The sequence below is a fragment of the Erigeron canadensis genome, chromosome 5, assembly GCF_010389155.1.
Source record: "Erigeron canadensis isolate Cc75 chromosome 5, C_canadensis_v1, whole genome shotgun sequence".
Classification (NCBI taxonomy): domain Eukaryota; kingdom Viridiplantae; phylum Streptophyta; class Magnoliopsida; order Asterales; family Asteraceae; genus Erigeron; species Erigeron canadensis.
Genome location: NC_057765.1, coordinates 2,094,087 through 2,106,291, shown reverse-complemented (window position 1 = coordinate 2,106,291; position 12,205 = coordinate 2,094,087). Strand labels below are relative to the sequence as shown.

The 12,205-nt window shown below is 32.8% G+C and overlaps 1 protein-coding gene across 5 annotated transcripts; it reads left to right on the top strand.

The window, feature by feature from the left end:
• The first annotated feature begins 3,069 nt into the window (after window positions 1-3,069).
• On the top strand, window positions 3,070-8,998 carry LOC122599776 (ATP-dependent RNA helicase DHX8). Of its 5 annotated transcripts, none has more exons than XM_043772346.1 (9): window positions 3,070-3,318; window positions 4,266-4,364; window positions 4,819-5,252; window positions 6,131-6,197; window positions 6,785-6,838; window positions 7,302-7,352; window positions 7,838-7,909; window positions 7,992-8,060; window positions 8,579-8,998. In XM_043772346.1, the coding sequence occupies exons 1-9, from the start codon at window positions 3,208-3,210 to the stop codon at window positions 8,651-8,653; spliced, it is 1,032 nt and encodes a 343-aa protein (XP_043628281.1). In that variant the 5' UTR covers window positions 3,070-3,207; the 3' UTR covers window positions 8,654-8,998. The 5 variants fall into 5 exon arrangements, with proteins under 5 accessions (XP_043628281.1, XP_043628278.1, XP_043628282.1 ...); XM_043772343.1 differs by having other exon boundaries at window positions 3,071-3,318; window positions 7,284-7,352; XM_043772347.1 differs by having other exon boundaries at window positions 3,072-3,318; window positions 7,844-7,909.
• The last annotated feature ends 3,207 nt before the right edge of the window (window positions 8,999-12,205 follow it).

The window sequence follows — 12,205 nt, the reverse complement described above, 5'->3', positions numbered from 1 at the left end:
ATAAGGGATTGGGTCATTACATCACCGGGTGTCCAACAAAGAAGGTAACGACTAACGATAACATATTTGTAATGCATATTTCATTATAGTTGTAACTCGTTCTAACTTCTATTATTTTGTATTAGGCGGATGATGCTCCGTTAGAAAAAAATAGATGAGCTGGTTTTATGCTGGTTGATAACGGTAAAACATGAACTTCTTGTTGCTTTTGGTTATTGTTGCTTCCCGAGTAAAGATGATGAGCTGTTATTGTGGTTATGTAGCATGTTTTTTGTAGTCGTGTTGAAGCTAGAATGGTGATACTCCTTATTTTGAAATGTATTTGACAACATGATGTACAATACTTGAGTGTTACATGCTTTGTGCTTTTTAATGTTATACTTATCTATGTTGAAGCCTGTCATCGAATGGAACGGGTCAAAATATTATATATGAAGTGCAAAATGCATTTACAAATTACAATGGACATATAGAGTTAGCTAAAAAATTCCAACGCCAAGGGAATTAGCACCCGAATTTGTTGCAGCAAAATTGTCTAGTAACTTTATGACCACTACGAACTTCAAGCTTCAAATGCCTATTAATTCAGACACCTACATCTAAATACAAAACAAGAGAAAGTAGTTAAATGTATATATTGCTAGCATATTAGTCAAACAAAACTAAAACTTACTCAAGAAAATAAAACAATCATCTCAGTTAGACATTTAATCAAACACAAATCCCTTTTCCTCTTATTATATATAAGCTTGTACTTTATATATGTATATGTAGGTGTTATGTGTTATATAAAGAAGAAATGAAGCTAGGAAGGAAAGGAAGAAAGAATGAGGATATTGTGAGAAAATAAAAGAGGAAGAAATGTGTGATGTGTGAAAGAGGGACAAGTGAGAAGGTGAAGAAGCAATTGATGTGAATATGGTTTTTGTTTGACTAAAAAGGACATATTATTAAGTAACCCGTCAAAATCATGTAAGTCTAAACTAGTGTCTTTAAAAAAGGTCATTACTCTTGTTTAATGTGGCTTGTGCTTATTGATTGTTTTAGTGTCTTTAAGAATTGTCATTACTCTTCTTTAATGTGTCTTGTGCTTTATTGTGGGGTTATGTTTTCAAAATGACTTAATAGATAAAAATAACCGTCAACTACCTATATTTTACTCAATACATAGAGACATTATCTACGCATTCAGTTACTTAATACACTTAACACTTATTAACGAAAAAATAAACGAGCCTTTAGTTTAACCTGAAAATCACTTAATGATTATGACTTGTCACTTGTCTATTGAAATGTCCAATTTTGTTAAGTCATTTTGAGAACATTTTTAAATGCACAAGTCATTTATTAGAATGAAAATGTCATTTTAAGGTTAATGTCTTGTTAAGTACTTAAGGGGTGTTTGGTACGATGAAATGAAAAAAGAGAGAAAGATAATGTCTCTTGTTTGGTTTCACCAGGTAATGAAATCGAGAATGGAGAAGTGATAATAGGAAAAAAAATTTGTTTTTGTTTTGATGATGTTATACGTGTTAATTTTAAGTTTTAATTATTTATTAAAGTTTGTACTTTTTTATATCCATTCTCTGTTTGTACCAAACGACATAATTCATCATACTTCCAAATACTAATTATGTTTCCCACTATTTTTATTATGTGTTACAATTTCATTCTTTATGATTCTCTCATATCAAACACCTCCTTATGTAACACGTCCATGTAGAAATATTGAGATCTGAAATTTCGTTATTTATATCTAGGAAAATGATAAATCCTCCTAACCAATTCTCCTAATATATCCACTTGTTAACACATGTAATCCACTAATTTTCTTTCCTAATCTCACCCCCTGATTTTCCACATGTCACAATCCTATTAATTTGGAGGATTTTTAGGCTAAATAATTAAGAGGATTGATCATTACCCTTATATCTATACTAATATAGAAAAATTGGGAAAATGTTATATACTGCAAACATCAGCCCCCTGCCATCACATTAATTTTCTCAGGTGATGAAATAAAAACTCAGCCCCCTCCCCGAATGTGAGGTGAAACAGCAGATAACCAATTGCTGTTAACAACATATTAGACAACCCCATAAAAATTATGCATCCTTGTTGATAAGTTAGTAAAAGAAAAGATGCAAAATGACAATTATATCCTTAATGATATAATTTACAATATTCTTGAGTTTATTTAAGTATGGAAAGGATAGGAAAAAGAAGAGAAACAATAATTTTTTGCATTCTTGAGTTTTTTATTAAAGAGAAAGGAATTGAAAAAAAGAGAATTTGAGGGGTTTTTGTTTTAAAAAGTTTCCTTCCAAATTGGGCAGAAAAGGAAAAAAAACAATTAAATATTTGGTGTTATTACTATAAAGCCCTTATCTATCATATTTCACTTATATATAAAAAAATGTTATAATTGTAACGTTGTTATACTTTCTTTTCTTTTCTTATACAACAACAACAACGGTACCTAATCCCGGCATAAGCCGGGGTAAGGGGAAGTATGATGTAGACAGATCTTACCTCTACCCAATGGTAAAGAGGTTGTTTCCAGATCCACCGAAGTGGAAGGGACCTCCAGCACAAGAAAGAAAAATATGGTTAGATCCACCGGGGTGGAAGCCTTAACCGGATGAGAATAATTTCGATCTCAAACTCTCAATCTCAAATACTCGATCTCGATCTCAAAAATCATAGGCTCTCAATCTCAGTTCTAAGATCTAGAGAAATGGCCGTTAAAAGATTGAGAGAGAAAGAGTACTTGAGATTGATATTTTTTTATTTCTTATACACTCAAGAATAACATAGATGATTTAATTTTTTATTTCTTCTCATCTTTTTTTTATCACTTCCTTTTCTTTTCTCATAAAAGAACTTGAAAATACACTATTAGTAAATTATTTTCTAAAATATCTACCTCTTTAGATCAATTAACTCTACATCAATTACATTTATTTATATAACATACAAAATCCCAATTACATTTATTTATATAACATACAAAATCTCCCACACCATCAGACCATTATCACGACCGACCGTCGCATTGTGACGACCGACCGTCGCATTGTGCGGCGCATCAAAGTCCGGTGTACATTAAAATAATACACCTAAACAAAATTCATTGTCCATTCTCTCACTTTCGGTGAGTGGTTATATATAATTTTCCGGTTAAATTTTAGGGCTCTGTCCAAAGAAATGACAATCGACGACGATAATTCCGTTTACGTCGGAAACCTGCCTTACGACGCTACTGAAGATACTATTCGAAGGGTTTTTGATCTCTACGGCCAAATTATCGCTGTCAAGGTATATCTATATCTATATCTATATATATGTATATACACACACACTCTCCCATCTCTTCATTATTTTTTATTATTAATATTTGTTAAGTGTAATTTATTGAAGTTCTTATCTAACAAAATTTATGTATTGTAGATAGATATATGCATTCTGTATCTATATTCTCATAGAGATATTCGTTCTGTATCTATATACATATTTCTCTTCAATTTTTATTTGTTGATTTTATTGATATTGTGCGTGACTGTTTGTATATAATTTCGTTATTGAAAGTTGAGGTCATAGTCGTTATCGTCGCTCATAGTGTTAGGAAACGCCGCTTACATGTAGTTGTCTTATGTAGTAGCTCGAAAAGCCCGTCGTCTGCATTTGAAAACCGTCAAAACAAACCTGTCACGCGAGGCTTAAATTTAATTTTAGGAACGGAAAATTCAGTTAGGTAACAAAAGCTTTGCGTACGGCGGCTCTTCAACCCTCTACTTGTAGGAGGGCTTCGTTGTTTTTAGATCTTGTTATATTGAGTAGTTCAAATCTTTTCTCGGGCTTTGGTACAAATGTCGGGAATATAATTTATTTTGTTTTAGGGTTGGTACGGATGACCGATAATATAACTAATCGGTACAGAAATCTTTCAAAGTGTTTGATGACTGTAACATACCTGCACCTCAGATATTTTGTGGAGAGATTCATCCATGGAATCCTCACGGACCTCAACCATCTAGAAAATACTATACATCTTTGGTTGAACTGTTAAAGTTACGTTTCTAACTATGTTCCTTCCAGTTTCCACTCTGTATTCAATGGCAAACTAAAGTCAATCTTACCTTCACTATATGTTTTGTCTGTAGTTTCCGATATATAATATTTTAAATTTATAAAGTCGCTCTATGTCATTTGTTCACTGAAGAAGAGATCAGCTAATCTTTTCTGCTTTTATGTTCCGCTTCCAGATGGTTAATGACCGTGGAGTAGGTGGAAAATGCTTTGCTTTTGTTACTTTTACGAATCCCCGCTGTGCAGAGGATGCCATCAGTGATATGAATGGAAGGGTATTTGCACATGGTTATATGCTGATGTGTTTTTCATCAAATGCAATGCAACGCATCTTTTTTTTTGGATGGGAGCTGGTTCCTCAACTGGGTGGGTTGGATAACGAGTCAAAATTTGTAATTTTTGGGCACATGCCAAAATTTGCTGGGGTAGTATTGATCTGAAATGCTTTTCATCCAACTCTTGTTTAAACAATAATATATTGCAAAGTGATTTAGGAGGTTTTATGCATTAACCATACCCTTTCGATATGGAATCTTTCCTTTTATCTACTTTTTCGTTTCTTTTATAGACGTTTGACCTATCGGAGGTATAACATTAACTCAAACTGAAACAATATAAGTAAATGGGCTGAATCTCTACTATGCATGGCACTTTATATATTTCCTTTTTGTCAGCTCTAGCAATTCTGATATAACTTGTTCTTGTTGGCTGATTAATGATCTCTATCAGACCATTGGTGGACGAGTTGTAAAGGTTAATGAAGTGAAAAGTAGAAGTGGGAGGTCAAACTTTGGCCGTGACAATTTTCGACGTAATATTGACAGAGATGTTGAGTTGGAAAGGGGCAGAGTTAGAGATGCAGATAGAGACTATGATCGTGCCAGGGATCGGTCTCATGATCAAAATAGGGAATGGTCCGAAGATCGTGACCAGGGTAAGGAAAGAGCATATGACCGTGCACGTGATATTGATCGGAATCGGGACCCTTTTATTGACAGGGACAGGGGACATGATGGAGATAAGATATTGGATCTCATTGAACATGAACGTGAAAGAGATCGTGATCAACAAGACAAGGGTCAAGAGAAGGAAATAAGGAGAAGTGTCGTTCATCATCGAAGTGGGAACAAGTACAAAGATCAAATGTCTAAATTATCAAACGGGTAGGATTACAATCCAATAATGTTAATATCAGAATGTTTTATGCACTTCACTACGATAAGTCGATAAGCCTCAGACTTATATCTGTTTCGGTTGTACACGTGTTTTATGCACTTTACAGCACATTATCTTTTGATGATGTCGTCAATATTCTGTTAAACACAAAGCTTAAAATCAAAATATTTCAGACATACGTTTTAAACCAATGCTGCAACTCTTCGTCCGGTTTTCTTTTAAAGTTTTTGGTTTTCCTATTATCTAGATTCTTATTATGTTTTGTTATATGATTGAGTCGTTAGTTTGAGACAAAGTTAGATTAGATAGAATAGGAGATGTATACGTCTTTGGATTCTGGTTCCATGTCTATATATGCACTTGTTTCGATCATTAATAAATATAACGATATTCATTTATTTTATTTAATTTGATGGATTAAATCTTAGCTTTTGTTTCCTCTTAGAAGCATTGGAATAGGTTTTTGTATCGATTGTGTGGGTTCACACGTTTATTAATAATAAAGGTGTAGCTTGGCACACATGTATAATAAATGATATCTTAAATAAAAATAATAGCATGATAAACTAACATAATCTAAGTATTACGATACCATAATAATTATCGAAGTATAATTGCTCAAAGGATTGCCATACATTGAATAATATTCGAATTTTTTTTTTTAAATTGAACTTTTTACACTGATTAATGGAAAATACATTTGAAGTATCTTCGTTGAAATTAAATTTCTACTGAGAAAATTCAAAAGTACTGCGAGTTCTCTAATTTGTGGTCAAATAATGCATATTGGCAGTTTCAAAGTATGAACCAGGGTCACTATTGATTTATATCTTTTAAATCTGTTCACTCTGTTGCCTTTATGCAGTTCTGATTCAAGTGAGCGCCATAGCAGAGACTATCAATCAGGTTCAAGTCGTGGAGATCATGATCAGGTAGGGAATTCTGACAGTATCTGTTGGACACCATGCACATTTGAACCCATTTACTTATGAATGGGTTGATTTGGGCTATCGAGTCTGTTGATTTAGGCTATTCAATCTGTTGATCAGTAATGGATCTCACCGTTTATAATCTGTTGATTCAGCAACTCAACCCATTTACTTATGAGTGCGTTGATTCAGGCTCTTTTTTTTTTTCTTGTAAGTTTTAATGGGTCAAATGGGTAAAATAAGAAGTTAACTTTAGAGGAAATGGGTCACTTGGGTTTAAAGTTAGTGCAAGTGTGTTTTTACTGCATGAAACCTCTTGAATCAATTTACTCAAGTAATATTTTGGGTAAAGTTTTACCCTGGTCAGCTTCTTTATTTTTTACTATTACTTTAAACAATAGATCCCCAATAATCCACCCCTACAAATATAGGAAGTGAGATTCGAACCCAGGTGGAATACCCCAAGGTCAAAGACCTTGCCATTGAGATATGGTAGAGACATAAGTTAGACCTAAAGATAGGCGTGTTAACAACCAACTTTTATATGAAGCATTCTATCAGATGTAGTAATTCCATTGACGTATCATCAGGTTTCAAAGAAGCTTGACGTCTCACACCAAAAAATGGAAGAACTCCAAAATGAGGTTTGAATTTTTGTTTTATTTCAATGTTTTTATTAGTGTTAGCATTATTGCCTGTAATCATTAGGTTTAGATAATTAAATGAAAACACATCTTGTGGGCAGTAGCATGTACTCCTTGTTGTCAATATTCTACATAGTGACTTTTACCATCTTTCTATATTGGAAATTAGATGGTTTTGGCCCTTGTTGTTATTATGTAAACTTAAAATAGTTCTTTATGGCACTCCATAAATGGTTTTGGACCTTTTGGTAGGCTATATTATATACCAAAAGTCAGTTATATTATTTTTTTCGTGAAAAAAGTCAGTTACATTCTTATCAGATTTCATTTAGCTACTAAAAAGTTGAATGAATCTGAGATTATCATATAAATATATATTAGACTTTGCTAATACGAAGAAATTTCCTTGCCTGTTGTGTTTCCATTTTATTAACTTTCATCTCAGGTTTATCACATGGAACAGCTATTAAAAGAGAGAGGTGACCATGTATCTAAGCTGCAAGAGAAGTCTCAGGTAATGACTCGTCTGCTTTACCTATAGGATGTATCTTGTGTTATATGTTCATGTTTAGAGGTGGCATGGTGGGTGGGTCGGGTAACAAACCAGAACATTTTTTAGGTTTAGATTGCCAAATTGGTTTGACCCAGAATACTTTGAATTCAGTTCTTTTTTTTTTTACAATTATATTTCTGTAATAGTTAGTATATCTAAAATGATAATGGAAATTATAAATTTTGTATATGAATCTACTTTCTTGAAGTAAATTAATTCAGAGGTTGTGTGCATACAACCCTTTGCAAGAGGTGTTGTACTCTCTGGGAGTCTCTCACTCTCTCGGCACGTGCTTCTAAACTAAGTCTTTTTTTTACACATTAGAGACTAAAAATAATCCAAACGGGCTCTTACAATAAATGGTCAAAAGCTGCCAAACGCCCAAACCTAGTTTTTCTCTTATATGCCTCTACAGTTTACAATTCATTCTTACTGAACTCTATTAGTTGCAGAAACTAGAGGATGCACTGGCATCTGCCAAGAAGCTCACTCTAAAGCGTAGGAAGCAGTTAGTTAAGGTGCATGTCAATAGTTTTTATGTTCGTGTTTAGATGTTTGAAATTTTGGTGTATTGATGAGACATAATTCTTTCTGTTACAGCTACATAAATGCTTTCTTAATATGAAAGAATACGGTGAGAAACTTAGAAGTTGTGAGGAGGAACTCCAGGTTAGTCTTTCCTATATGTAAGTTTTTAGTGCAAGTTAGAAACATGATGGGCAGGGTACAGTCACCCACAAACGCTTTTTGTATGTTTTCGTTTAGTAATTAGCACAATGATTATTATTACCAAAGCAATATTATTGCAACAGTAATCTAAAAACCTTGGAATAAGTCGACTTAGGAGGTTGTGTGTATTCAGATAGACTTCAAGGGATTATCAACATTGTTTACTGCTTCAAAATAATGAGCGGAATTTGAGTGTTAACTTGGTTCCTATATAGCCTCATTCAAGTTGAATCCTTGACCCAACATGCATATGCTTGTACAAAATTTAATAAATTAAAAATGAACTGAGTTGAGGGTGTTAGTGTTTTTTTAATGTATACATCCTCCTAAATCGTTTAATTTGATTAGTTTCTGGTCTAGTAGTCTACATTCTGTTACTTCTGTAAGCTCAGTAACATTTTGTTTATGCAATCTCAGAATGCATCAAGTGTTTACTATATTCCCCATTCTACTTGCAGTCTCTTGTAGGATCAACGCTCAAAGAACTAGATAATCACAACGAATTTGCCACAGACGGACTCCTAGCTAGCTAACTGGCATAGGTAACGTATACCTCTCAAGTGGTAGCATGTAAGCAAACTCATGATTTGTTTTGCTGTAGATATCTAGTTACAAACAGATACCGAAATTGCTCAAAATTGTTGAAGCCAGGGTCATATCACAAAGCTAACATCTCTTTTTTGTTGGGGCCTGGGCCTTCTTTTGTGAGTGGGTGGGTTGTGAATGTGAGGTTTTTGCTGAATATAGAATTGTCATGCTCAAAAAAAGGAAAGTAATGGTCTTTTGAAGAAAGCAAGAAAGGGTTCTTGGGACTTGTTTTGTTCTTATTTTTTAATTAAACTAATTCAAATCAATAGTATTTTCCTAGTTTTTACCAATCATATCTTGCTAAATCAGGAAAGGGAGAATTTTAGTTTTCTGAGTTTATGTGTTTTTTTCATGAATTCTTACATTCTCGTGATTTTGTCATATGCTGTAAAACATTGTAAGGTCTATTGCATAAGAAGATAGACAACTTTTTACCCCATAAAAGAATACCAAACTTCAAAAATACCAGAAGTGGCTAGATCGTATAGATTGTTGTATTCGGAGTAACCAAGTTTTTAGCATTAATATAGTTTATAAACTAACCAAATGTAACCTTTTTCTATGTTAGTGGACTAATGGGCGTAGCAAAAAATAGTTTTCGCTTCAGATTGAATTTACTGTACTATATGCTTGTGTTAAACTCTTATTCTTTTCTTCTTCTGGAAATACGCTATAGAAAATTGTCTATTATTAATATTAAGCTTGAGTATAAAATTCTTTGATAGGTAGTAATAGATTAGCAAGTTTCTTTTGTTAATTTCTTTTTTTAGATTTAAAAGTTAAGTAATCTGAATGGCCATGAACATACATAGCAAGTAATAGCTAGGCAGCTAGCTACAATGGACACCAATTTCAAGCTAATCAAGCCATGCAATATGAACCTTAAGTCCTTAAGTAAGCAAGCCTATCAGAAGTATTTTTGAGAACCGAAATATATTCTAAGAGGCCGAGATAATGATACCCTAGCGTATGTATAAAAGCACATAATGTACGCTACCAAAGTCCTTGTCGCAAGTATGTTATAGATACGCTGTAAGTAGAACACCCTTTTGCTAAAACTATTGATAGCTACACAAAATTTACCAATAAAACTGGACAAGTCTTCCAAAAGTGCAACCAAAGATTCAAATACTGGAAGTCTGGAACATTGAAGCGGGATAAACAGATACAAACATTCTTGAAAAATGACAAACTTATGAGACGTCTCCTTATCCAACCATAATTAATAAACACCAACAAAAGCCACCATTGTTGTGACTATCATCGTGAAATCACGCTACATATCACAGTACTATAAAATAGATTGAGTTGATACTTTTCATCTTCATTAGATAGATGTCAGACACCATCCAGTAACCAACAGCTGTGGATCAGCTACCTATCAAGAGGGTGTTTAGAATTACGTTTTAAATGGATAATCTGATTATTGTGTTTTCAAAAAACAAATGAAAGTGTTCAGCTATTAGAGTGATTTTTTGTGTGTGCTTAGTTTTTGAAAAGCTGGTAGGGACGTGCGTTTTCAAAATACATTTTTGAAAACGTAAAATCTAATTTGAAAACACAATTCCAAACATCCCCAAGTATAATTAAAAAGAATAGTTCATGAAGCGACTAGAACACGAACTAAGTGGAGGCTTAATCCGTGGATGAACAAATTTTCAGTATTTTGGGTTTGTATTTGAAGAAGGGGATGATGGGTTAAAAATGTAAATGACAAAAGTGCTCATCACGTGAGATACACATGACAGTTTATGGAGCAAATTTAACAACGTTGGACCACAAGGAGGAAAAACACACCACATGGATGATTTTGAACTTTTGGGTTTTTTTTTTGGCTGGGAGAAAACTATGATTTTCTAAACACCGGACGAATTGAAATTTGTACTTAAACCACTTTTTATTTATTTTCTTTAACAGGTGATTTTCCACAAGGATCAAATCTTCCATGTTTTTACATACTCGATCAAATTAATAACCTACAGACTAAATGTGTCATATAAGTATGAATTATGATCATTTGTAAACTAAAATTTTATGAAAACTAAATAAATTGACCAAAACATACTGTGATTTGAACTTAACATAATATGTTTTCTAAAAACACACCGTGACCAGTTTTTTGGTTTTCATGCGCTATTAAAAACACACTGTGATTTGATACTTAACACAGTGTGTTTTTAGAAAACACATTTTGTTAAGCTCAGATCATAGTGTGTTTTTGTCAGTTTTTCAATTTTAACATAAATTTTAGTTTTTAAATGAACATTTCTCGTATAAGTATATATATTACACCAAATAGAACCTTCCCTATCTTTCTTTTGGATAAAGATTCTCTAATGTTGAAATTATTTTTATAGGTAGATCGATTAGTTGAAGCAAGTTTCACATGAATATAGTTCCAATTTTAATATCCTTATATATAAAATATCTCAAGAAAAGTTGATAAAATTGGCATCATTTGGATATACGTAAAACGTAATCGACTAGCTAGTAGAACAATCTAATGAACCCCCCGACAAATAAACATTCACAAGAACAAACTTTTCCACGAATTGTATGCTTATACTACTACTAACTCTCACTTGGTTACCAGTCGTTTATGATGGACACAAATATAACACAGCCGCAATTGTTGAAAACTTGAAATAACACAAAGCTAGTGAAGGAAAGAATTAACAGAACTTCTTTACCTTTTAATTGTGAATATATCTCTCTCTCTCTCTCTCTATATATATATATATATACATATATGTTTTAGGTAAAATAAAACAAATATAACACTATGTTTATCTACACTGAAAATCATCGTGCATCAATTGCTTTGTGAATCTTCATGCATCAATTTAATCATTATCTAAGGGGTCAAGATTTTGTCTTATTTGTTTTACTTTAATACTTGTTTTACAATACTCAACCTCATATATATATATATATATATATAATTGTAATGTTTTTTTTTCTGTTTAACTTAGATGTACGAGACTTAATCTTGCCAATAGCTTTACGAGCTAGTAGTCGGTTCGCGTTCATGATCGAGGCAATAACCTTGTAAGATAGTTGCATTGATCACTTATTTGAAAGTTGAAACCAAGAGCAACAATGTATCACTTCATTATGACATAAAAGTCATGCATGCTCCACTTGGCTCGGGGGGAGAGTGCTTCTTTGTTGAGGAAAACGATCAAAGGTTATCCTATAGTCATTGCCAAACCCTCCCCTATCCAACCCAAATTTATACATAACAAGTTCGAATATGAGATTTTTTTATAAATACTTTAAAATTTTAACCACTACCGCTTATTGAGGTGGTTATGAATGTATCTTTGTCATTCACATGATGAATAATTAAGTATCAATTATTTATAAATATTAATTGGAAAATTCACAAAAAAGTAATTAAAAGTCTACAAAACCGGCCAATCAAAAGCCTAAGAAAGCCATATGGTACAAAACTCCAAATATTTCACATTTTGTACTTTTATCATTAGAAATCCCCA